Source organism: Pipra filicauda, unplaced genomic scaffold, assembly GCF_003945595.2.
Source record: "Pipra filicauda isolate LSUMZ 115617 unplaced genomic scaffold, ASM394559v2 scaffold51_size4534324_pilon, whole genome shotgun sequence".
In the NCBI taxonomy this organism is placed as follows: domain Eukaryota; kingdom Metazoa; phylum Chordata; class Aves; order Passeriformes; family Pipridae; genus Pipra; species Pipra filicauda.
Genome location: NW_024104665.1, coordinates 2,621,755 through 2,646,943, shown reverse-complemented (window position 1 = coordinate 2,646,943; position 25,189 = coordinate 2,621,755). Strand labels below are relative to the sequence as shown.

At 37.8% G+C, this 25,189-nt stretch overlaps 1 protein-coding gene across 1 annotated transcript in view; it reads left to right on the top strand.

The window, feature by feature from the left end:
- Positions 1-25,189, top strand: part of THADA (THADA armadillo repeat containing) — a 160,666-nt gene that overhangs the window by 102,888 nt on the left and 32,589 nt on the right. Inside the window, exons 31-34 of the mRNA XM_039386956.1 lie at positions 10,395-10,480; positions 20,758-21,170; positions 21,501-21,622; positions 23,004-23,076. Of these exons, the coding sequence (XP_039242890.1) occupies positions 10,395-10,480; positions 20,758-21,170; positions 21,501-21,622; positions 23,004-23,076 (694 nt within the window). The remainder of the gene's footprint in view (positions 1-10,394; positions 10,481-20,757; positions 21,171-21,500; positions 21,623-23,003; positions 23,077-25,189) is intronic.

The window sequence follows — 25,189 nt, the reverse complement described above, 5'->3', positions numbered from 1 at the left end:
CAGGCTCAGGCTCAAAACCAGGTTCACTGTTCACTGAGATACGTGCTGCTCAGTTTTCTCCAGGCTGACTCTAGGATGATCTAACTGTGACTGCTTTGAATGAGGGAAATCCCACTGGTATTTTATAACGCTGCAGAGTATGGTAACTTGTCAAGTTGATGGCCATGGCACTCCATCAAGCCTGTAGTGTCCCTTTTGCCCCTCCACTTTTGGCAGCACTGTGTGAGTGACAACAGGCAGATGACCTGTCTTAGGTCCTTTCTAGAAGGAACTTCATGTGAGGTGCATTTAGGCCAAAACAGGAATGTGGAGGCATTGTTGTGGTTTCAGGACTTCATGGCTCAGACTGTAACCTAAATATGCCTTTCTTCTCGCTGCCTCTTAGGAGAGACAGCACTAGTTTCTAGTGAGCAGGCTATTAAAGACAAAACAGTGGCACATGCAGGCATACCTAGATATAGGTGCAAGATGCCCATGGCTCTCTGCAGCTTTGCTAGCAGCCTTTGTGTCATTTTTTGAAGTGGTCCTTATTTGGGAGCTGGAAGGGTGTTTTTGTACTTTCAAAACGTCAAGAATCCAAGAACTAAGGAGAATGTAAGGTCATCCTCCTTGGCAGAGGAGTCCTCTTCAGGTAGTACCCTTGCCTCTTCCACTGCATCAAGACAAACCTCCTTGTCCTTCCAACGCCCTTGTCTGCCTTTGGCATCTTCCTCTTTTCTGACTTTTCCACTTTTTCATTTCTGTCTTTAAAACCTACACATTGAGAAGGGCAGTTAATTACCTTTGTTTGTTAGTGGTCTGTATGCATTATACAGTTATGTTCAAAAGTTGAAAATAGTTTTAATAACTGAGCTTTGCTCTGTGGAAATCTGTTTACCAGGTTTCAAATTGAAAAGTTAACTTTCTGTCAGCTGGAGCAATAATTCATGTGTGTATTCTTGCACACACAAAACATGAAGGGAAATTTTTGTTGTTCTGTTCCAGCTGAGAGCAAAGCATACTGTTATGAACAGTTACTGCACCTCAGGTGCTTGGCAGTAATTTATTAATCTGCAACATTCTGACCCATCAGCCTAGTTTAGCCTCGTTTGTCTTTACTTTTGAGAGCGGAGTCATAACACTGTGTCGTTGTTCACAAATGTATTCTTGAAGGCATTAATTTAATTCTTACGTGCTTCTAGCTGGCTAATTTAGGTTTCTGTGCTGCTCCAAGTCCACTCTTTCAGCAGTTTTGATAATAGTATCCTTAACACAGCTACAAACTGTTTATTTAGATAGTTGATGATTGCATGTTTTGGAGCACCTACTTCGGGTATCAGTAGAGATGTTTGAACTTAAGGCTGAAGTTTAAGATGTACTTTGCATAAGATAAAATAATCTATGACTCGGCTTCATAGGTATACTCCTAACTCCAATATGAATATTCCAGGAATATTAAGATTTGGATAAGATTGTTTAAGATGTTTCTCTGCACTAGTACAACATTCAGAGAAGGCAGGAACCATGTACAATTACAGATTTTGGACATAAATCCTCATTCATATCTGAAAATGCTTTTTATTAAATAAACATAGGAGTTTTCATAGCTTGTTCTTAATAAGTAAGCCCCCTGATGTTAATTGTGTAAAATTCATTAAATTTGCACATGGGATTAGTTTGACCTCTAAGGTTTTTAGGATGTTGCTGAGGAATCACATGAGGTTCTCATTAAGAGAAAAAAAAAAGAAGAGAAAGGATTATTTTATCAATCAGGTATGCTAAAAACAATACCAACAAAACAAAGTCTTTTTGTATCCTTCACCGAGGACAGCCAGAGCACAAATTAATTTTTCTTAATAGCTGAAACTCAGGATGTTCTTGGTGGTATCATAAAAAAAAAATAATTTGTGCAGCTCCTTTTTGAAGCAGTAAAATCTCTGCCTTTGCAGAGATTAGGGAAAATAATAACAACATAATAGTCTGTCTTTGAAGGTGGTAGAAAAACTTAAATCACCAGACTAGCAACTCCCTCTGGGGAAAATACCTGCTATAAGGCTGGATGACCTGTCCTTATAGAATGGGCAAGTGAGGGATACTGTGCACACGGTAATTACTGTGAGAAGGTCTCAGCAGCACCAAGTGGGCAAGCAGATGCATCGTTACTCGATGTTTGTATTCCTGTTTCTGTGCGGGTGTTCCTGCACTTCCAGGAACTCAGCAAGGATTACTTGGTAGTGCAGGCTTCATTATTATTTTTTTAAATGCTTTCCATTAGATGTAGGTCTATTGGCCGTGATGTTCACTGATGTGCTGGTTTTGTATTACATGGTTAAAAATGCTATGGACAAAGTTTAATAATTAAATCCATTATTAATGTCCCCTCAAGAAGACAAGAGCAAGGCCATGCATGTTGATTGAGTGCTACAGATGTGGGCTCTGAGAGAAAATAGATTAAAATATGAAGGCTGCCTTCTGAACAAATATACCCCCCAAAACCTCAGTCTTTAGAATACTGCAGAATTTGAAAGCTAATAACCAAAACACTGAGAGATTTAATCTTTTAATCAGCCATTCGTTGTATATGTAGGAGTGATTTCCATAAGCTTTGTCGCCTCCATAAATGACAAGTGATCATTACCAGATCTCTCTGCAGGTAAAATGTGGTCAGTACAACCAGCTTGGCCTGGTTCATCAGCAACCCTCCAAGGATAAAACTCCCTATGGATATTTCTCTAAGGGTTATGTAGAGTTGACTGTATCAAGACGCAGATGTTACAGATGATGCAGTTCTTGGCGCATGTAGAAGATATTTTAGCTGACAAAATTGCAGGTCACATATCAGAAGAATCTGGCCTCCCCGAGTAGGAATGCTTTTCAGAGATTTGCCATTTTTCAGCAAGGAGTACACTGGGAGTTGATAGGGAAGGGAAGATATACTGCAAACCTAAAATGTAGTTGCCAGTGTGCCAAACTGAAAAGCTAAGATTATGGAAGACAAACCAGACTGGGAAACCCCCAATAGGAAGTTGTATAGATCCTGTCCCCCAGTACTACCTGGCAATAGGACATGTTGGACTTAGTCAGAATTCTTTCCTGTGTTTTTGTAGAGCCAAATGTGAAATTCCAGCCTCAATTGTAAAATTTTGACTTATCCGAAATGTTTTTAAAGTTCAGAAATACAAGAACTTGTGCAATAGCATCCTGTGTATTAACTCGAGTATGATGTTCAGGAAACTAATTTATCTGTCGGAGTCAAAAACTGTACGGAATATTGGTGGCTAGAAAGTAGGAGAATTTGGGGTTTAAATTTATCACCAGCAAGCTGATTTATTTTCTGCCAGCTAAAACATAAAATTTTTTGACAATAGCATGCTATTTAACCAGAAGACTGGGGCCGTGTTTAGTGATCACAAGTCTTCTTTTAATATAGGACTTTTTCTAAAATGCTATTCATAACTTCAGTTACAGGAAAAGGTCTTCCTTCTGGGAATCTCAGTCTTTTTTGGCCTTTCCAAACGCTCCAGAAACATGCAGCATTACAGTAAAAGTGACTTTTTCATTAAAGACCAGAGGAGAAGTAGGCAGTTCATTTAATTAATTGATCACTTTGGAAATTGAAATTAAAACAGTCATACAAGTCATAAGGATGATTCTCTTCTTCGCAAAGCAGCTATGAATTGGCCTTTGAAAGGGTTGCCCTTGTAATCTTGTCAGCTCTGGTTTCTTTACCCTGACGCTTAAGAGCGGGTCGTGACATTTTTGGCCAAAATACAAGGATTTGTAGGTGACTTTGTAAGTTGTATAATTTTGACTGGAGTTCTACATTAACTTGATTCATTATCCAAATCTTGTTATCAGTTTTTAAAGATCGGGGCTGAGAGTAACCAATCTGAGAGAATAGATTAAAAGTGGCTAACAGTCATTTAAACACTGTATTAAAAACGATATTGTCTGACACTGTGTGTAATTATATATTGCTTTACTGTGACCAAAACAGTGATGTACATGTTACATGTTACTATGTGGATATTCTATTTGGTTAGTTATTTAATAAAGTTATATTCCCATTTGAGAAATAAGATTAGTAGTTAATAAGATTGATAGAGCAGCACTGGCTGGATGATTTGAAATCTTTCAGACTTTTCTAAAAGCTTTGAGAGTGCAAAACACAGAGCTTTTCTGAGACCTTTTACAAGAGGTTTTAGGTATCCCCAAGACACGTAATTACACTAAGGTACCTGTAGCTAAACTAATTCACAAGAGATGTTATGGATTTTTATTTAATAGACATTGATTGTCAGGTTGCATTTGAAATTTCTTAAGTCCTTATTGAGAGTTTGATGAAATATGCTTTGATTTTTGTTGTTAAACGTTCGGTAAATATTGTAAGTTACTGTATATTAAATAGTGCTTGTCCTGCTAATAGTTTTCCAACATCTGTTTCCTAAGGAGGAAAAATATGAGCAAAATAAACTACCTCTTTGGAAAACATTGAATTTCTAGAATAACCAAAACCTACTGTAATAAACATTAACACAAACAGCTTTGATTTCATAATCACTAACTTGTATCTGTATTATTTATGTAACAAATGCAATAAATTAATGTTACAGTTGTTGTTGTTGCTCATGTTGAAGTGAGGTGGGAAAAAAGGAGTGAGCCAGGAGAAAATAGCTGTCAGCTTTTTAAGTCATCTGACTTAGTGTCATTGAAAACAGGGGGTTTTTAGAAGATACTGAGAATGTTGAGTTGTGCCTCAAAATTCTTTGGTATTTGCTATAAATAAAGGTGTGTTGGCATCCTCATTTGTATACAGAAATCCATGTGGTTATAAGTGGTACCCTGTAATGAGTAGAAATGCTGTTTAAGAGCCTCTGCAAACCTTCATGGTTAGAGGAGCAAGAGATCGTCTATTTAGTTTGTTTGAAGCTTTTTCACAGTGTTTTGACAGAATTGAGGCCAAATGTGTGAGCTTTCCATGTTCTTTGCTCCTTTGCACCGTTCCCTTGGAAGAGAAGATAATTTGCTTCATAAGTCATTAATGTGGATCTTCTTTAAATTAAACAGTAATACAGAAGAAACTTAATTTTAGAAGTTAAGCCATGTGTTCTTGATAGAGTTGAAACAATGTGTGTGAGCCAAGTGCACGGGAGGTCTGTGGCCACATATTGCTGATTCCTTCAATAAGTGCCATTTTGGTTTGCATCAGATCTGCAATCCAAAATAAGCAAACCAATGATTACCTCAAATTCAGCATGACTTAACTATAATAGGTGAATCAAAGATTTAAAAAATAATATTTGTAGAGCTCCAAACTGTGAGAGTCTAGGATTGATTTCATGTTACGCAGACGTAAGCTGCAGTCAGTGGTTCTTAAAGGAGGTAAAGGCAGAGCGGTCCTGGCGCTACTGCAGGTAGCCAAAGCCAGCTGGAACAACCCCCAGTATTGCACATGGAGCTTCTGAACCTGCCCGGTCTGATTTACATCTACAGAGAGGGAATATCTCCTGCAGGGTATGCTTCCTGATTCACCTACCAGGCAGTTCCTTGTTGAAAACAAATAGCTTATTGTTACTCTGGTCATATTATATTCTGTAAGTGCCTCTTCATAGGCATTTGAACAGGAGCCTGTGGATTTTAACAGGCTGTTTGGTTCCATTAACCTTTTTCTTTGAAAAGAATCCCTAGACTCTTAATGTCTAACACAAGGTTTCTTCCTGCAAGTGACTTGAACTCTTCTCTAATTTTATATGCCAGAATTGAAAATGCAATTACAAAGAGATCTGACTATCCTATTTCCAATGACTTGTTCAGCATTAATGATAAGAAATTGGCCAGGTTTGGAAGACTTTTATTTTAGGATCTAATCCAGAAATCTGCTATAAAGTGTCAATAATATGGAAACTGGCTTCTGCATTTTCATATTTTCTACTTTTCAGCCATGCCTACCTAAAATAATAAAATAAAATTTAAAAAGACCCTTATTTCCCCCACACTGAAGATACTGTTGGGGTGGAGCTCTGGGCAGTTACAAAAATATATGTGTAAGCCATTTGAAACCTTCAGTCCCTTTAACTTTTTTGACTTGTGTTTCAATCACCTTATGTGTTCTGTGGAGTTCTGTGATTATAGATGCGCTGGTTTAAAGGTAAACCGGCAGGAGAAATTAACCCAGCTCCAAAGAGATTGTAGGTCAGAGTTACAATTTAATAAAAATAATACCATAAATACAATTATATGGACAAACATTTGGTTTAACCCACAAAACCCAGATGTATAAGTCAGCATCCTGGGGCATGAACAGAGTGGTGTTCGTTGGCCTCTGTGCTGAGCCCCATGTGTTCCCCCTGAGTCCAGACTAAAAGGAGAGGGAAAACCTGTTGGTGAGAGTGCTGGTCGCAGTCTGGTTTAAAGTAGTGGTTGCAGTCCAGTCAAGGTTCTGGTCCTCCTCTGGATCCAATGAATGGTACTAGAAGTCCCAAGACCCCAAGATTACACTCAGGTTCAGGCAGGAGTGCCCAGTATCTCCCCCAGGGCGGGGAGTTCCACAATGAGTGATTGTAAGTCGTGGGTATGAGGACAGGAGCATCCTCCTATCTCACAAGCCTCTTAACACCCAGCTTATAGCCTGAGGGGTCAGGTGTGCTCTGGGCAGCTGCTGCAAATGGTCTGTTGTTAACAGTTTCTGGGAAATGGCATGGAGGGTGTAGAATACACAGTTTGGATTACACCCACACAGTGGGTGTAATCCAAAGTCCCAGTTCATCAACTGGTTCTAACTAGGACAATAGAATCACCTGGATTGGAAGGGACCTTAAAGATCACCTAGTCCCAACTCCACTGCCATGAACAGGGACACATTCCATTAGACCATGTTGCTCAAAGCCCCATCCAACCTGGCCTTGAACACTTCCAGGGGTGGGGCATCCACAACTTCTCTAAGCAACCCGTTCCAGTGCCTCACCACCCTCACAGTAAAGAGTTTCTTCTGAATATCAATCTAAACTGCTCTCAGTTTGAAGCCATTGCTCCTTGTCCTGTCACTACATGGCCTTGTAAGACATCTCTCTCCATCTTTCTTGTAGGTTCCCTTCAGGTACTGGAAGGCTGCAGTTAGGTCACCCTGAAGTCTTCTCTTTTCCAGGCTGAACGATCCTAATTCTTTTCTCTTAGCCTTTTCTCATTGGATGATCTAGTAGGGACACAGCAGCTCCTCCTGTCATAATTTCATTCTCCTTGATTAAATTAGAAACATATTTCTTCTTTGCCTTGTGCTTGCTAAGTAGTAATCCTTTCTGTCCCTGCCTGTTGCAGGAGTCTTCTTTCCCTGTGCCTGGCAGGTCAAGTCTGTGACAGTACTTGCCTTTTACATGTTACTTGGAGCAAACAGCCTCTGACCTCTCTTCAATCAGATGTGTCGAAATATTCTGCAGTATTGGCTGTTAGTGAAATTTAACTTAGCAGTTGCCTGCGACCTGATTTTCATTTCCACCTAGACAGTCAAGCTTGAAGTTAAAGCATCATGAAGGAGTGCTAGAAACTGAGGGGTGCTAAGCTTCTTAATGCAGTGAGATTCCTGGAGTAGGCTGGCTATAAACTCTGTATCCAAGCAGAAGCAAAAGCCACAAGTTTAACTTCTGAAAATTATGATTTAATGCATCTGGTGCAGTGTGTAGGGTGTCCATTGGATCTTTGGTGCCAGCTCTTTGAATTCCAAATGTGCTGCTGTTACACCAACCAATTGGCTAACGTAGACAAAGTATTACTTTAATCAGGTATGGATCTCTGCCCTGACATCACTAGCCTATTATTAGTATATGTGTGTAATAGTATGAATATTGTTTTGATACCCATTTTTCATTGCTGTGTGGATATACACTTAGATATGAGAATTCTAAACATCTCTAGCCCAACCCCCGTTCAGAGTCACATACAGTTTATCATCTGGAGTGAGCATATGATCTATTTGTTTCCATTAATATCCTTGTTGGAAGGGAGATAAAATAATTTTTGGGTTTTGAACAAAAAAAAATGAATGCTGTTCCAGATATCTGGAGCTCCCACCTTTGCTACTGCTGTGACTTGCTTGTTCTGAGACAGATTTCCTCAAATCTTGTTTATGAGAACACCACTTTATTTGGATATCTGTGTTAAAAAAGAAACATTTTGTACTCTTCCCACTCTCATTGTTGAAGTTCTGCATGAACAGGTCATCTTAAATACTGTGCAGTCCATCATTTGAAATGTTCAGCATGTGATTTTTGGCTGTCAGGTCTGTTATGTAAATCACAGTTTGATTGTCTTCAAGACTGAGCTTTCTGCTACAGTCTGAACAACACTGAAATTTCTTGTTTTTGGAAAACTGAATTTCCTGTTGTGTCTGTCTGGCACATATGGATAAGAATTCACAAGCATCACCAGAGCAACAGAACCAGCCAGGAACAAACGTTTGGCATGTTTTATGATAGCAAAGTCTCATTTCAAAATCAAAACATGTGTATGTACATACTCAAAATGAAGTGGTAAGTGCTTAAAAGCTGGACCAGAATAAAAAAACCCGCGTCAGTGTTGCTGTTGCCTCTTCTTCAGTAACAGTTGCATCAGTCATGTTTTTCCCAAGGCACAGTCTGTACATTGGAAATTTTCTTTCCACTGGAAAGATGGAATAATAAGCAAATCTTCCACTTTTCAAGGGAGCTGTACTGCAGTAGGCATTATGTTCTTCATCTTAAGTCTGTTGTGGCTGCTTTAATCCATTTTATGAGTACTTGTGAGAGGCCTCTTGTGGTTTTTTTTCTTCTAAGCCTTTGACTGATCGGTCACTCTGTTTTCTCATGGGTTGAGCTCCTAACTCTGTATTTCTTGGTGGTGTTTTCACAAAGGTTTGTGAAGAACAACTTAGGCAACAGCTGGATGCCCAAGATACAGAAGAGATTTTTTTTTAGCAAAGATGGATAGAAATTAAGTCTGCCTAATACAATTCTTCCGAAATAGGTCATATTAAAATTGCTTTGGCTTCTTATGGCATCAGTTCTAACTGATGTGCATCTTCTCAGCAGGCAAGCTTTTAGCTCTTGTGCTAAGGAAAGTGGTAGGAAGCAAGCATGGAGAAGTTTTTGGAGCTATGAACCTAAACTAATTCCCTACTAAGAAAGTGTCCAAAAGGAGAATAAAACTCTTTAAAAGAGAGATCCTGGTAGTATGTAGTCTGCTCTGTGTTACATGGATGCCTAATATTGTAGGCCATAAAAGAAAACATAAGTCCTTTGGGCTTATTGTAGAATTTATTACTGAAGGTGAGAGCAATGTTTCTGGTTAAAGTTCTCTTTTTTAACGGGTTCATAGGCTAGCTCTCCATAGGCAAATACAGCTGCGAAACTACGTAAGAACCTCAAACCCTGCATTTTTATGTCATGATCACATATCTTATTTGAAAAAGCTTTTTTCCTTGAATTTTAAAGATGCTAGGGTTGAGAATGTTTGTTGGAACATTTTTAATTAACAATTTTTTGAAAGAGTTTCAGACATCAAGATAAGCATACAAAGACAGTGCCAGATAAAATAAAAATGAAATACTGAACAGAATTAGTCATACTTTAAACTTGTGCTGCTTGATTCTGAGAGGTTTTGTTTTAGAACAAGTCCCATTGGTCTCATTAAAATAATTTCTGTGTTTTGAACTACATTTCCTGTTTGTTCACATTCTAAGTTATATTTTAAAAAAAAATTTCTTGGCTGAAAAAGAGTGATAGCAATGCAAAGAAAAATGAAGTTGTTAACCTAATTTTAATTTTCTAATTGAAGAGAAAGTAAATGTCTATCACTTGCAAATTGAAGAGGTAGAAAAGAAAGTAGCTAATTACCAATTGCATTACACACACAGAATCCCAAGTTTTCTTGTCTGGGAAAAGAAATACGTAATTTTAAAAACATGCATGATCTTCATCAGAACAGTGAGAGAGCTATGGCTGTTAAAAAGGTGTAGCAGGTACCTTTCAAGAGAAGTTTCTCTTTTATGAGCTGTAACAGTAAGACCTGAAGACTTCTTTTCGTTAATGCATTTAGTTACACACATTATCTATAAACAAAACAAAGGCACACTAATTGCCAGGGCAAGCTGATTCATCCAATAATAATTAAATGTATAAGCTGTGATTTGGTGGAATGGAGGGAGGAAGGGTGTTGCAAACTGGCAACACCCAGTTTGCAAGGGAGACTCTCATTTGGAATGGACCAGGAAGTGAAGCTTAGATAACTTGGCATAATTATTTTATTTATGCAGTCTAATTTGACCAGTAGTTGATCTTCATTAATTAAAATAGACACACCAAGCTGGTGTGTTTCACTACTGTTTCTGAGCACAATGTTATAAGGATTCAATCTTTAGAAATTTGGTTTTTGGGGTTTTTTTTTAGGCTAAATCCTTGTCCGGTGACCAGAGCCGCCTATCTTGACGTCCTTGTGATGCTGAGTACTCACCTGGGGAAGTGTAAAAAGCAAGGTAAGTCAAATGTGGTTTTATAAATTGGTTGGAATATCTGTATCTATGTATCTATTTCTGAGCTCTGTTGAATCTGGAGAAACAATAGTATATTACTTGCACTCAGGTATCTACTGAATGCTAGAGTCCTTTAGCTGCTTCGTGTAAAAGTGCCCTCTATTCTGCCTTCTGAAGAGCTAGTCCTAGGTTTTGTTGATGAGAAGAATGAGGTATGGCTCCATGTCAAAGCTTGAAGAGATGATCTTGCAGTATTCCTAGTCCTAGAATGGCTAACAACAAAAAAGATCCTCTCCATGTTCCAAAATGTTTTTCTGATTGAAGGTTGTAAATACAAACAAAATCCAGACCCTGGAATATTGCTACTTTAACCTCTCCAGAAAACCACAGAGATGTTCCTTCATGAGACACTTGAAAGTGTTTCAGAGAAAGTGTTTTTTCGCGTTCAGAAGTTTTATAAGAAACAACTGTGAGTTTCTTTCAGTTTCTTTTTTTAATTTTGATTCTTTATCACTGTGAATTTTTTGAAGAACCGGTCAGAAATATCAGTGGTTATAGTGTTGCAGAGTATAGTTTGCAACAATACAAAACAAGCTCTAAACAATAAGAAAAACAAAGGTATGAAGGAAGGGATACCCTTTCAAGTGTGGCAGCGTGTAGGCCATTTTCAGTCAGCTGTAACTAGCTTCCTTATGGGCCTGTTTTGTTCATTTCTTAGGAACAAGTGAGTAATAAATTACCTTGTCAGTCCAGGAAAGCAATTAAAGAACAGTTCTGTCATTTCATTAAAATTCTTAATGTCTGATTTTAACACTGCATTTAAGTATTTGGAACCGTTCTTTATTTCAGATAGTCATGTTGTGGGCGCTGTTCTTAATTTTAAAACTAATTCCGTTTGCTTTTTTTGCCTGGACCTTTGGTAGAAGTAGTTCCATTCTAATCCTTTAATCACTATTGGTGTGATTTCTTGTGAATGTATAGATCAGATAGTGATAGTTGTTAGGAAAGCAGGTTGATGATGAACGTGTCTGAAATTAACTTCTTCAGACAGGAGGATGGAGAATCTAGACCTTAGAACAGGAGTACAGACATAAGAGAGTATATGACAGGTGACTTCCACTAGACCAGGAGATGATGGTTGGGGTTATCAGGCACTCCAGGAGATGAGTCTGATCTTTCATGTCCTCTGAAGAGTCATTCCTCTCTCATGTATCTCAGGTGTCAAGATATGCTGTTCAGTAAAGGAAATTTCCAGATAATGTTGCCCTGTAGGCCTCATTCTGTTGGGTATTGGCCGCTGTTGGTGACTAGGTAAGGGCCACATGCTTTATAGGGAGGAATGCACCACCTTATATAAAGCATTTTCACTATAACATATCTCTAGGAATAAATTTTTTCTTGAGTCTTTAATGTATTTTTGGATTAAATAGTTATTATAATGTATATTTATTTATTTTTGTTATATCTATGAAATAAAGTTTCTTAAGTCCTCATATGCCATTGGCCTTAGTGATTATCCTTTGCAGTACATTAAAAAGTCTAGCTGTCTATCATACTTACAAAATAAGCAAAAACAGCCCCCAGAGCCTCCTTCAACCATATTTGGGCTCATCGCCCTTTTACTTTGAATCCTTTTTAAAAGAAAGGTCCTCTTTGGAATATTAATTTTTACACTTTTTAAAATCATGATCCTCTAGCTCCATTATTCTCCTTTGTAGTACGAATCATTCTGGTCTTTCTGTGTTCTCTTCATATGAAGGTTTTTTCCGCTTCTGTTACTCTTATCACTCACCCTTCAGCTCTATTTGTGTATTTTCTTTTACGAAGGAACAGCCAGTATTCCAGGCAAGGGCTCCTCATTTTGCTTCCTCAGTAAGCATTGCATTTCCTTTATCAGTCTCTTTCCTATTTCAGTTATCTTTGGTTTTTTGTCTGTTTTGGTTTTTAAACAATTGCTGCACATTTGCAAAGGCTTTTATAGACCTCTTCACTCTAGGAAAATCCCCTCTTTTATTTTAATGCCCCTGACTTGTGAATAGCCCTTTGAGCCTGAGGGACTGCACCATGCTGTGGCTGGATTTACTGACTGTAGTGAATTAATTTATTTTTCAAAGCTCATGTGGACTGTACCAAACCTGGGTGCTGTAAGGTACAATTTCTGCAGAAGGGAAGCAATTATTTTTGCAGATTCTGTCTGCTCGAGGATAGTTCATTTAGTATTGTCTTGCTTAAAAGTTTCATTCCTGCATAGGTTTAAAATTACATATTGCAGGCAGTATCTACAAAGAGTAAAAGCTTAGACTAGAAATACTGTTTTGAAAACTTCAAGATACATTAGGGACAATTTTATGTATCACAGGCAGAAGCTCTTCTGAAAGGAAGGAGTAATATGTTTATATTAAATAGAAACTGAGTGTCCCATGACACAGTAAGAGAAAGACTAAACTCACCAGTTGAAAATGAATGTTTTGAGTCTCCCATTTAAATGTTTTTAAGGAATGATTATTAACTGAAGCTTTATACTTTTCTCAGATTAAATATTTTACTCATATATGTGTATCTCTGGTTATGAGCCAATTTTTCTCTGTTCTAATCTTGATTTGTAAAATTGTTTCAATGAATAAAGGGTAAAGGACAAATCCAAATAAAACTGTTTCTTGATGTGTTTATCTAAGAGGCCCCAGGAAGTGCTGTATATGAGTTCCAGGCCACAGGCTGAAACTGATTTTCATCAACAGAAATGGGAATGCAATGTAATGAGCCTGCAACTGGTTAAAATCAGACCACTTCTAATTGATTATGCCTGTCTAAAGAGGCTACAATTACAAAGAGGTTTTCAGAGTACAGCTCTGCCTAGGCCTTTCCTACGTTATGATTATTTTCTGCAAGTGATTTGTTGTTCTCAATTAATAAAATCTGTCTGTTAAAGTGCAGGATAGCCCTTAGGGAATTTACTTCACAAATTAAAAAAACTTTAAAATCTCGGCTTAGGAAGGCAGGGAGTAATGGATACCAAAAGCATCTCGTCCAGCTAAAAATTTATTGTTGGTCAAATGATGATTATTTGTCTTAAACAAAAAAAACCCCATAGTTTTTCTGGTTTGCTGGACTGGATGGAAGTGTTGCCTGATTCATGTCACTGTGAAAAGACAGTTTTCTTTCCTTGAGTTGATATGCAAAATCTAGAGCTTTTCTTCTAGTTCCTGATGTGCCTGAGGGTCTTCAGAGATGCAGAGACAATACATAATGCCAAGACTATGTAAACTTACAAATATTTTTATTCTGTTATCAATTGTGGTTGGAAGCAAACCTTTAAAAAAATAAAAAAAAATTAAACTATATAAATAAAAATGCTATTTTTACCTTTATTGAGAGGGGGAAAAAAGTTCTTACCAGGTATAGGATTATTTGATGAGCTAATGTCTGTTGCCGCTATTAATAATTATTTATATCATCCAGTGAATTTTTTCTTGCAGACCTCGTTGATGTATTTTCTCAGCAGTAACTGTTTTTATGGACTAGGAATCACAGATGTCCAGGGACTTGTCAGTCTATTGGGTAGGACAATGCACTCTTCTTCCAGAGGATTTTCTGGCACTTGTATGCTGCTTCAAACATTATAGGAGGAATAAAGAAACACTTGTAGGCACCTTTGGAGGGGGGGTGAGAAAGCCCCTGAGTCCATGTGAAAATGTGTCTAGCCTTAACTGTGTGTATAACTATTTGCAAATTCACAAGTTTTGATCAGCAAGAGTTAGATGCAGAGGTCTGCCAAGCTGTAGAGCTCCACATCTGTGTGTGTGTCTGAGGTTAGACGTTTTTCTTTGCACTCAGAGATGGGCTTTGCAAGAGATGGAAACCAGACTACAGGCAGGCTCTGCTGTGATATGCTATTCCAGTAAATAAGATTCCTGTGTTGAATATGTATATTTTTGAGAGGACCTGTCATAGAGATTCCTGCTTTCGGATCTTCTGGAAATTGGTGTTTAAAGCTAAACAGTAAGATGAGAGTATTATTAAGATCTTGCACTGCTGGTAATACAGGAGCCAGAGTGGTGTGTTGCAGTGAAGCTCAGATCTGGGATGCTCTGTCTCTCTGTAACAGATGAAGAATGCCACAGGACAAAGTGGTCATGTTTTCTTTCTTGCTCATGTCTTGGAATAGTTTTCTTATGCTATTTTGTCATTTCATGAAGGGCAAATGGATGCAACTGTCTAAAATATACTTGACTAATAAAAGCACATTTTACTCAGGGTTGTGTTCCAAAAAATGGCACTTGTTGATAAAATGTAGTGTTGAGTCCAGAAAGCCCATCAACGTAAGTGAAGTAGGATGTAGAACAGAAAAGGGAAAAGATGAAAGAAAAGTTTGCTAAAGATAATCCTGCCAAGTTGTTCCTTTATCCTTATGCTGTCAGTCCGCTGGCTGGTTTGGGCTGTTATTGAGTATAGTGTCTTCAAAATTCAGGTTTGATGAGAAATGTTTGAGGAAACATTTAAACAGGATGTCAAATAGGATGAATCAATGATTTAGGAGAAGCTGCCACTTGTAGTCTAACTATGCATTTTTCCTTTCTACATTTGAGGTGGAAGAACTTATAAAAGTTCTTGAGATTAACGAAACTCCAGTGTTGGTGTCAACAGTAGGAACAGTTACTTAGTATTTACATGATTAATCCTGTTCATAAATAGATTGTTTTGATACTGAAGTAGATCAGCCAATATTCTGCTCTCATTAATACATTCTTTCCTTGAGTTTTGCAAAAAAAAACACTTTTATTTTTTTACTATCTTCCAAATAGCTAAACCTTTTGTAGAAGTAGCCTGGTTAAGATTCTTAAATTCTACTCATGAACAGAAGAAATGTTTGCAAAAAACACTGTGCAATTAACGTATGTGTGTATGTGATCAGAAACACGGGCAATTATGTACAACTGTCTGCTGTCTGCTCCCAAATACAGCAAAAGACCATGTTTAAAATAATATATACTACAAATACCATTCTCTTAGTTATATTTTTCCTTTTTAATTAGAAGTTATAAAATGCATTGGTAGAAATAATATGGATTATCAAACTTCTGAGTGCTTTGCAATGAAAGCCCAAACCTTTTTTGCATGGGAATATGGTAAATGTTTTGCCTGAAGTACATGATTTGCAGGACTTTTAAATAGCATTTGAAGTCTGTGGCCACCTTTTTTCTGTATCGTACTTCTTACTCTTTCGTTATTTTGGAAAGAAGCTATATGGTAACTAAAATAAGGTTTTTTCTGCAGGCTAACTTATAATCTGGTAATTTTTAAATGCTAAAAATTTGACAGGAATGACTAGGTTGAATATTTAGCCATACTTAAACTTTCTTTGCCTAGATCCTTAAGAAGTACGGCCGAACAGTTATTTGAACAAAAACACTGGCAGCTTATTAATAGCTGTTTGGTTATTTGGTCTAATTAGTTTAAACTTAAATTCTGTCCTGACAAATTGAAAGCAATTTGTTTTAATTATGTCAGAAAGCATATAAACTTTGTGTGCTGGTATATTGACTGTGACACTGGATAAATGTTTTATTTTGACTCATGGAAGATAAAGATTTAAAACATATTTATAGGATCATCTAAGTGGCCTGTGCCAACTAATATTAAATTAGAGAAGTCAAAAGGAAATGTATTTAGGTACTCAGTATTCTGATTCAATGCAGACAGGAGAATGAAGAAGTTGAGGATGTCACTGTTGGAGGTCCAAGACACAGGGAGTGACTGGGAGTTACCGGACAGTAAAATGCCAGAGGCAGAAGAAGTGAGGGATGTACTATGTTAAGGTGGTCCAAAGACAGAACAAAAAATGAATGTTAGACAGAAGGACAAAACAGATGGACAGAGGCTGAAAAGAATAATAAATGGTTGGAGAAAGGAGATGGAGGTGTGCTACACCAATGAGCTGTCTAGGAAATGCTAGAGGCAGAACTCATGGCACAGATTTAGGAGGTGGAAAGTTGAAGTGTTTTTAGAAAGATGGTGAGGACACAGTGAAAGGAGGAGGGTTGTTGAGAGTAGAGAATGATACTGGTGGAATGCTGTGTTTAACAGGGAATATGGAAAGGTGTTACCTGAAATGTGACACTAGTGGAAAGTGGAGTTCATTGTATTTATTATTGTTAGCAGTTAAAATTCTGTCCCCATGTGAAGACAGAGACTGCTCATCCTTCTGAAATCAGTTTCTCTTTAGATTCCACCATGTACCACTGGCTGACTTGCACTGTGTCTAAGGGTTTTTACAATTCTGTATGAATGCAAAACAGTGGAAAACTCGGTGCTGTGCCAGAGAGAAGCTGTAAGAAAAATAGCAGTCTCAGTGTCCAGATCAAATGTTTTTTTCTTTTTCCCTTTTTTTTTTAATTGAAAACTTTCCCTTATACTGTACAAAATGCAATGGGATGCTTCTGTCCTCAATGGTAAGTCATCCATGGATTCTGTTAATCACTCATGTTTGTAGTTTTGAATTATGTTGTGAATACTGATGCTTAGTTTCTGATGTTGAAGTTGCAGATGTCTTTAAAAGAAAACATCCTGCGTAAAATATGCCCCTTTCGTGATCATCAACAGTCACCTTAGTTTGGCAGTATGATAAAATAGACTTTTGTGTTCTTTTTGCATTTTTTTTCCATTTAGCAGTGACTTTGCCTAATCCACTTTTAATAAAAAGGAAAAATTTGAAAGCGAATACTTTTCCTTAGTATTTGTCTAGGAAAATCTCTTCTTGGCACTGATTACCTCTCAGCCTTCTCTCTATTCATATGATCTCTTCAGATACCCATAAATAGATGGTAGTTTGAGAGTGCAAAGGATTTTAACCTCAGTCCATAAATAACTGCACTTTCTTGCAGGTCTTGGTGAATGATGATGATGAATATCCCACTTTCTGATTCTTGGACCCCTTCCTGTAACTGTTGCACTGCAGGCATAGCAACATTTTATTGCTGCTCCTGTAGTTCTTGTCTGCCCTTGCAGAGTGTCAGTAACTTTTCTGATGCTGCTAGTAACTTCTCCCCTTTTCCTCTGCTTTGTTCTTCTTTTCTGGAGCCTGTAGTAGGAAGATGGAAGAAGGCTTGGATGCTCGAGGACCTGCATACAGGATTTATTCTCAATATTTATCTAGAAATGTGCAAATACTTATATCTGTGCTAATCACATTTCAAAACAAAAGCTCCTCACACAGTATACACCTGATGATAGGGAGAGTTGTCCAATGGCAGTAGCCTAGACAGTCACTGTAAAATTACTGAATCCTACAGAAGTACATAATCAGTCCTGCATGTTAGCTGTCAAGGAGGTGAAACAAGTTTAGATTTAAATAAAATTAATCCACTTAATTCTGGGGGGCTCTTTTGCATCTGTCAGCATCCTGGACAAGACTGCCATTTGCCACGATCCTTCTTTGGTCAGCGAGAATTTGTTCTTCCTTCTCAAAGCAGCTGGTTGTTCAAACTGTACAGTGATTTTTGTTTGTAAATAGAAGTATGTCTTTATTGTATCTTAACAACAGAGGCTGACATTTGCTTTGGGAACCAGTGTGGATTTCTGGTTTGGTCGGATATTTTGATGTAAGCCAAAGGAAAGAGTTTACTTAAAGCTAAGCAGATGAGAAAACATTTACATGAAAGCCTGGAAAAATTTCTTAGTGATGAAGTTGAAAGCAGGAATATTTCCACTGCATTGTAATAAGACAGGGGCATTCCTTCCTTTTGTACATATTTGTGTGAAAAAAGAGCGTTGGAGAACATGTGGAGCACAAGATGAATGCAGAAGGATTTGCTTTCTGAGGCTAAGCAAATATGCAGACAGTCTTATTTTGCTGACGGCCTTGCCATTGAGACATCCAATTTTAAAGAGACGTTCCGTAAAATATATGAGCCACAGTGTTCAGTCTGTCACAATTGCATGGGAAAAAAAGTCATCCAAAAGGCATCCAAAACAGAAGGATCTGATGTGTACAGAAAAGGAGGATCTGTTAGCAAAGACTCTTGTATCAATCTCTGCAAAGTAGTAGTTCTAGGAGTCAGTAGCTCCACTATGTTTTTTATATGAAAGTAATAGAATTATACACTTGGGTTGAATAACTGAGCTAGTTGATGTGTATTATTGAAATGCAGCTGAGGGGTAGGAAGCAGAGAGGGTGCAGGGCTCCAAAACTGAAGCTGTTTCTCTTCTTGAACTGAGGTGCTCGAACTTGAACCTTTTTCTTTCAACTGCCTAGGATTATTTCTGTTGTTAAACTGGTGTCTGTGGAGTCAGTCTGTGTAATAACTGAGACGAAGGCCTAATCCCTCTCCAAGGCAACCAGACAGCTCAGAAATTAAGGAATTCTGGCTGCTGGATACTTGTCGTGTGACATGGGCATTAATGCTAGTTTATGCTATGATGCCAGTATATAAAACCAGTGTGTTTGGAGGATTTCAGAAAATGTAGCAAATAAAATACACAAGTTGGCATTGTGAAGAGGTTGAAGTTGGCCGTGTCATCTAGAGGATAACGCTGTGACATGGCTTTGCACTGATACTGCAGTTTCTTTCACTACATCAAGCCTGTTCAGAAAAGAAACTGTAGTGAAAACACGAATGACAGAACTAATTGTTAGGCAATATGTCTGAAAATTTTTTACAAATACTACATTTCTTTGAAGCTTGTCCAGAATTACTCAGAAACAGTTCTGCCTTATGCGCTAGACAGTGTACAATCATGTCAAGTTTCTGTGTAAATGTCAAACAAATTAAGATGGCTTTGGAAGAATCTGAATATGAAAGGGCAGGATATTTAGCTGTAAATAGAAGGCTTAGGGAAATGTCTTCATGGACAACAAAAGGAATCCATATTTGCGTTGCAGCTTGATGGCAAATTCAGCAATTTAGTAGGAATATTTGGACAGGCTTTTAGCAGTGCTCAGTGTTTAATTATAAATAGCAAAGTTTATATGGCAATGAATTGTCTTCTTGCAGATACTGAAGAAATCTAGGTTTGCTTTAATCTTCGTATTTACCTTTAGTGCTTTTTTAAATTTTAAAAAACCTAAACTTCTAACGTCCCCTAGCACCAGTGGCACTGTTGTCCTCTTCTGTGTTCCTTCATGATTTTCCCTTACTTGTATTTGAATCCTGTGGGATATAGCATTTTCATTTTCTTGCAGTACAATCTATATAGATGTCTGAACTGGGCAGAAATCCTTGGTTTCGATACTATAAAATGACTCATTCCCACTGATGATAGAGAAGGAGGTTGAACTCGAAGCGCATGAGTACTTCAGTCTAAGTGTGTGAGAGATGACCACTGATTATTTTTTTTCTTTCATTTTGTGGCTACATTGCCAGCTCTGCTAAAGCCTGAAACCCTCTGGCATCACAGATAGCAGTGACCTTTTTGTTTGCTCCAGGAGGTGGCCAAGCACTAGAGAAGGTTGTCAAGCTGTACTGTGCCTTGTGGACAGGTCGCACGTGTGTGAATGGCTGAAATGTCGCAGTTCCTGTGCTGAAACATAAGAGGGATTACAGTGTGACTCCTTTATCCTTAGCTGTGTTAACTGTTCAAAATGAATAAGCATAGGGAAAGCATCCTGGATTTTTTAATCGGTAAATTCTTTACGTTGATACACACCGGACAGGTCTATTTATCCAGAAGGGGCATCTTCTTAATAGTAATTTTTTCTGATTAAAAGCATGGGACTTTCAATTTTATCAGAATGGCCTCTGCCATCGTTTCTCCTGATTTCAGTTGCAGCGCAGTAGGCTGACAGACAGTACTTTCTCCAGTCTGATCTCTGATTTTAGAGCTACCTACCTACACTTTTTTTTCCCAAATATATTACATAGTTTATTTGTGTTAATCACTTTCTACAGTTGTAGTGCAAAGCTTGTAAAATTTGCAATACTATATTAGTAGCTTGATTTAAAGAAATACTTTCAAACAGCTATAATTTGTAAAGATTACAGGCACTCTGCAAGGTACTGTAGCATTTTTTCAAGTTATTTGAAACTTTCAACTCATGTTGAACCATTTATAGTTCTCAGAAAACTTTGTGTCCTTATTCCTTTTTATTTAAATATGTATACACGTGATGTCTAGGAAAGCTGTTTTATAATTTGGAATCAGTTTGAAATGAAGAACTATGATTTTATTTTTATGCCTGAATTTACTGTATGATACCTTTTGCATACCTGATGTTTGTCAACTTCATGATCTGGAGCAGATGGTAACATCATCTATTTGTCACTTTATTGTTATTCTCATTCCAGGAATGCAATTTCATGAATTTTGGGAAGAGATGAACAGAGTTATTTCAGACTCTGAATTGGTGTCTGGTATTCCCTACTCATCTGTAGTACCAGGACTGATACAGTATCTTCAGAGCATCACCAAACTTGTAATATCAGTGCTGCCTGTGACTGCAGATCTGGACATCCAGGGCAGCGGTTCAGCTGCTGCAAAGAAAATGTCTAAGCCATCTTTGTCAATAGCTCATCTTCTTCACTGTGACTTTCATGAAGTACGTCTGCTTGTGTTGGAAGCAATACTGCTGTGGTTGAAACAAAAAAATTCCAAGCAGATTACAGAAGGAAGAGAAGGTGTATTATGTTTACTCATTGATTTGGAAGACACTCTTCTCACAATGGCTCTGAAGGAAACGAATCACCAGTGTTTTTGCAAGGTAAGAGAGTGCTACTTTATTGACATTTGTTGTGTTTTCAGTAAATTATATTCTTAATTTTTAAAGTTATATTTCAAACATGCATTATGTTTTTTAAATAGTAGGTGAGTGGTTGGGTTTATTTTTTTCATTGAACAGGAGCTGTGAAATAATTCTGTAACAGGTGTTCTTGTGTAAATGCAAGAACTTCCTCTTTTCTTTCTTAGTGCTATCCAGAGAGAATCTTTGTGTTCTTGGAGTGAGGTTTAAGTTGGTGTTTTATTGATCTCAAATGTGCACATTCATGTTGAGACTGTCCCTAAATTCTTTGTTTGTGAATTGTGTCTGCAGGTACTGGAAATTCTTTATAATATGGATCTTAGAAATGTGCTTCCAAAGACTGAATGCTCTATAAAAATGAATCCAAATGAGCTCTTAACCTGGAGTTTAAACCTTGTAGACATCTCTAACAGGTATGGTCTTTCATGAGTGTTGAAATACTTATATTTTTAAAACTTTAAACATTGAAACATTAATTTATTGGTTTGAGACTACCCTTTAAAAATCCACGTTTCAGAAAAGTGAATGTGGCATGTTTGAATCAAGAGAGTTCTTGAGAATTTTTCAAAGATGTTAGACATGGATCTGAATTATTAGAAAGGCCCACAAGTCATATGGGAAAGCACCCTGTAAATGTCCAGTAATACAGTTCCTTAAATAAGAAGTTGCTCTGGCTGTCCAATGATAACCAGTGAGCATAGTTCTTCCTGAAAAGTAATTGGGAAACACCTGATTTAACTTTGAATTAATAATCCAAACATACACTCATTTGCTGCGAATGTGCCATCCATTGTATCCTGGTTTATGTGCAGATGATTTGTAGAAAGAGTAACAGATCTCATTTAACTCGTTGGATTGGGAGAAACGGTTCATTCTAATCTGTAGGAATTGCACTCCCTATTCAGACTGTAAAGTCTCCAGAAAGCACTGAAAATTTGGATCCAGTTTGTAGTTTGTACTGAATTAGAGCCTGTGTCCATCCATTCATAATGGAATGAACAAACAGGGTTAAAGTGTCCAGGCTCTATGGGTTTGACATCCTGTTTCTAGTAGTTTTTTAAGCCATATAAACATTGAACCCCAGTGTTACCAATGGTGAATATTTAGGGTATAGAGTGTAGAACAGCATTTCATAACTATGCACATTTGCTGCTGATTTGCACTAAATTGTTCAAGTTTAAATGATTATGGTGGGAAGTGGTCATTTCTGGAATGAAGTAAGATACTGGTGGTAAAATAACACTACCTGATGCTGTTAGAGGGAAATAGCTGAACTGGCAGGCCATACTGCTCAGGTGTTGCCATTCCCCATGGTGAGACTATCCTTTAGAAACCACGGTGCCGAGAGCCGCATCCTCAGACCCTGCTGGGCAGCATGGAGGCTCGGAAGGTGGCAGTTGGCATATTCTGCATCTGGAACATTCCTAGCAGCTGTAGAAGAGATATTCTTGCAGCTTAACAGCAGCTTGAAGAGGTGCTTTTGTTTATAATTTAAAATAATGTCTGGTTTATTTGACTTGGGTTCCGTTTTCAAATGTGTTTTTCTGTAAGAAGTATTGTAAATAGAAAATAAACGTGAGAGAGGTGAAAGTAAAGGCATGTTTCATTTGCATATCAACTGAAAACTTAGCTAACATCAAGATCTGTAATGTAAAAACTCCAGGTGCTAAGCCTGAAAAATATCCACTGGTGATAATCAGAAGTAATTAAGAGCTGGCTAATTTTCTTCTAGAGATGAGATGATGGCATAAATAGCTGGATTTTTTTGATATGTCCTTTACCTTGTTTTCTCAGCACTGAAGGTCAAATCATAGCTCTCAAATTTGCCTCCAAGTTGATTATCCATCTTTTGCAGAACCATCATCAGGTAAGGGAAATGTTGCTGCTTAAGAGTTTTGTAATCTGGAGTTTTTTGTGATTGTAATAGCCCCAATCTTGTGTTTTCTTGTGTCCTTGCACCTTTTTTGGTGTTTTATCTTCCTCTCTGAATGCAGTGCTATGTACTGAAATGAAAAAACCATGAATATCATCTCAGTATATCCCTCTCAAAGTCATTTAAACTTAAATGCATAAGTAAATATTTCTGATGGATTAATTTCAACTTCTGAGCTCATCTGAAATGGTCACTATAATGTGGAAAGGGAAATGCCTGCGGTGATTAACGCTTTTTCTGAATCCAGCCCATTTACTAAAGTGCAACTTTGTTGTGGTTTCTGATTGCTGTGGAGCCCACAGCAGAGCAGGTCGGATGGGAAGCTGAAGCAGTGGTTGGGTGCAGTTCCCAACCAGCTCAGATTTCTTTTGATTTTAAATTGTCAGTCTGTGATGTCGCATATGTTTGTGTAGAGCAGTGCAAAGGCAGCTTTTAGTGATAGACATTTTAAAAAATATTTTTGAAGACACAAACCCCATTTAATGGATATTTTAAAATAAAATTCTCATGATCTGTATTAAAATGAAGATTTTTTTTTTCCTTACATAGATGTTATTTTTCACAGAGTGTACAGCAGAATGGATTCATATTGTATGCTATTAATCTGGTCTCATTATGAAAAAAAAAGAAAATCACAGATTTACATACAAGAGTTGAGGAAATGAATTATGATGTTAAATATTTTTGTTAAAGAAAGGAATAATATGATGACTTCAAGTTTAAAATAACAAAGAGGAATTAATGAAAAATGCTGTAACAATATTAACTAGTAATGCTAAAACAATTTTCTCTAGTAAGCATGTAAATCATGGGAGATCCAAGATATCTCTACAGAGAGAGCTTTCTGTTTAGTAAAAGACCAGGTACCTCAGTTTTCCCTCTAAATTCCTTCTTTGGGCTTCAGTATTTGCGTCTGTGAAAGGGATTGTTTCTCTTCCATAAGGTAAAAGTTAAGTTCTGTCTTTTCTAGATAGATGTGTCTGTTTGAAATTTGAGTAACTGTAACATCTTAGGAGATTTTTATGTTTTGTTTTCCCCTGTTGCAGAATCTGTGGGACGTGCTCTGTCCCTTTGTGCAGTGCAGGTGCATGGCCATGTACCACACAGAATGAGACAGAGTATGACTGAAGTTGCATTTATTACTCAGTTAGTGAGGAATAAACCCAGAGGGTTGTAGTCAGTGGCACAGGGTCTAGTTCGTCTGTCGCTAGCGGTGTCCCCCAAGATTCACTACTGGGCCCAGTATTGTTTAATTTATTTGTGAATGACTTGGATGAAACCCCTTTTCTGAGTCCTAGTGAGGCCTTACCTGTGGTGCTGTGTCCGGCTCTGGGCTCCTCAGTAAAAGAGAGACATGGAGCTCCTGGAGCGGGTCCAACGGAGGACAACAAAGATGGTTAAGGGACTGGAGCATCTCTTACAAGGAAAGGCCGAGGGAGCTGGGCCTTTTCAGCCTCAAGAAGAGACGACTGAAAGGGGACCTCACCAATGTATATAAGTATCTGAAGGGAGAGTGACAAGGATGGAACCAGGCTCTTCTTGGTGGTGCCAAGCAATAGGACAAGAGGCAACAAGCTGATGCACAGGAAGTTCAACCTGAACATGAGGAAGAACTTCTTTACTGTGCGACTGACTCAGCACTGGAACAGATCGTCCAGGGAGGTTGTGGAGTCTCCCTTGGAGACATTCATGTGCCATGTGCTCTAGGATGACCCTGCTTGAACAGGGAAGCTGGACTAGGTGACCCACTGTGTTCCCTTCCAACCTCACCCATTCTGGGATTCTGTGAATCTTCCTGTACTTGTCTGCCCTTTTACTTGACTCACCTTTTCATTGATTCTCTTCTTTACCTTATTTTGTTGTTATGTTTTTCACTTCTTTTAATTAAAAATAAGTAAAAAAGGAAAGAAATCAGAAAAACTCCAAAACTTTAGTTGCACATACCTCAACTGTATCCCAGTCAAACTGGTGCTGCTTCATCTGTTCTCCTGTGAATGAAGTGCCAATCTGTTTGGGTTTGTTTGGGTTTTTTTTCCCTTCTGGAGCT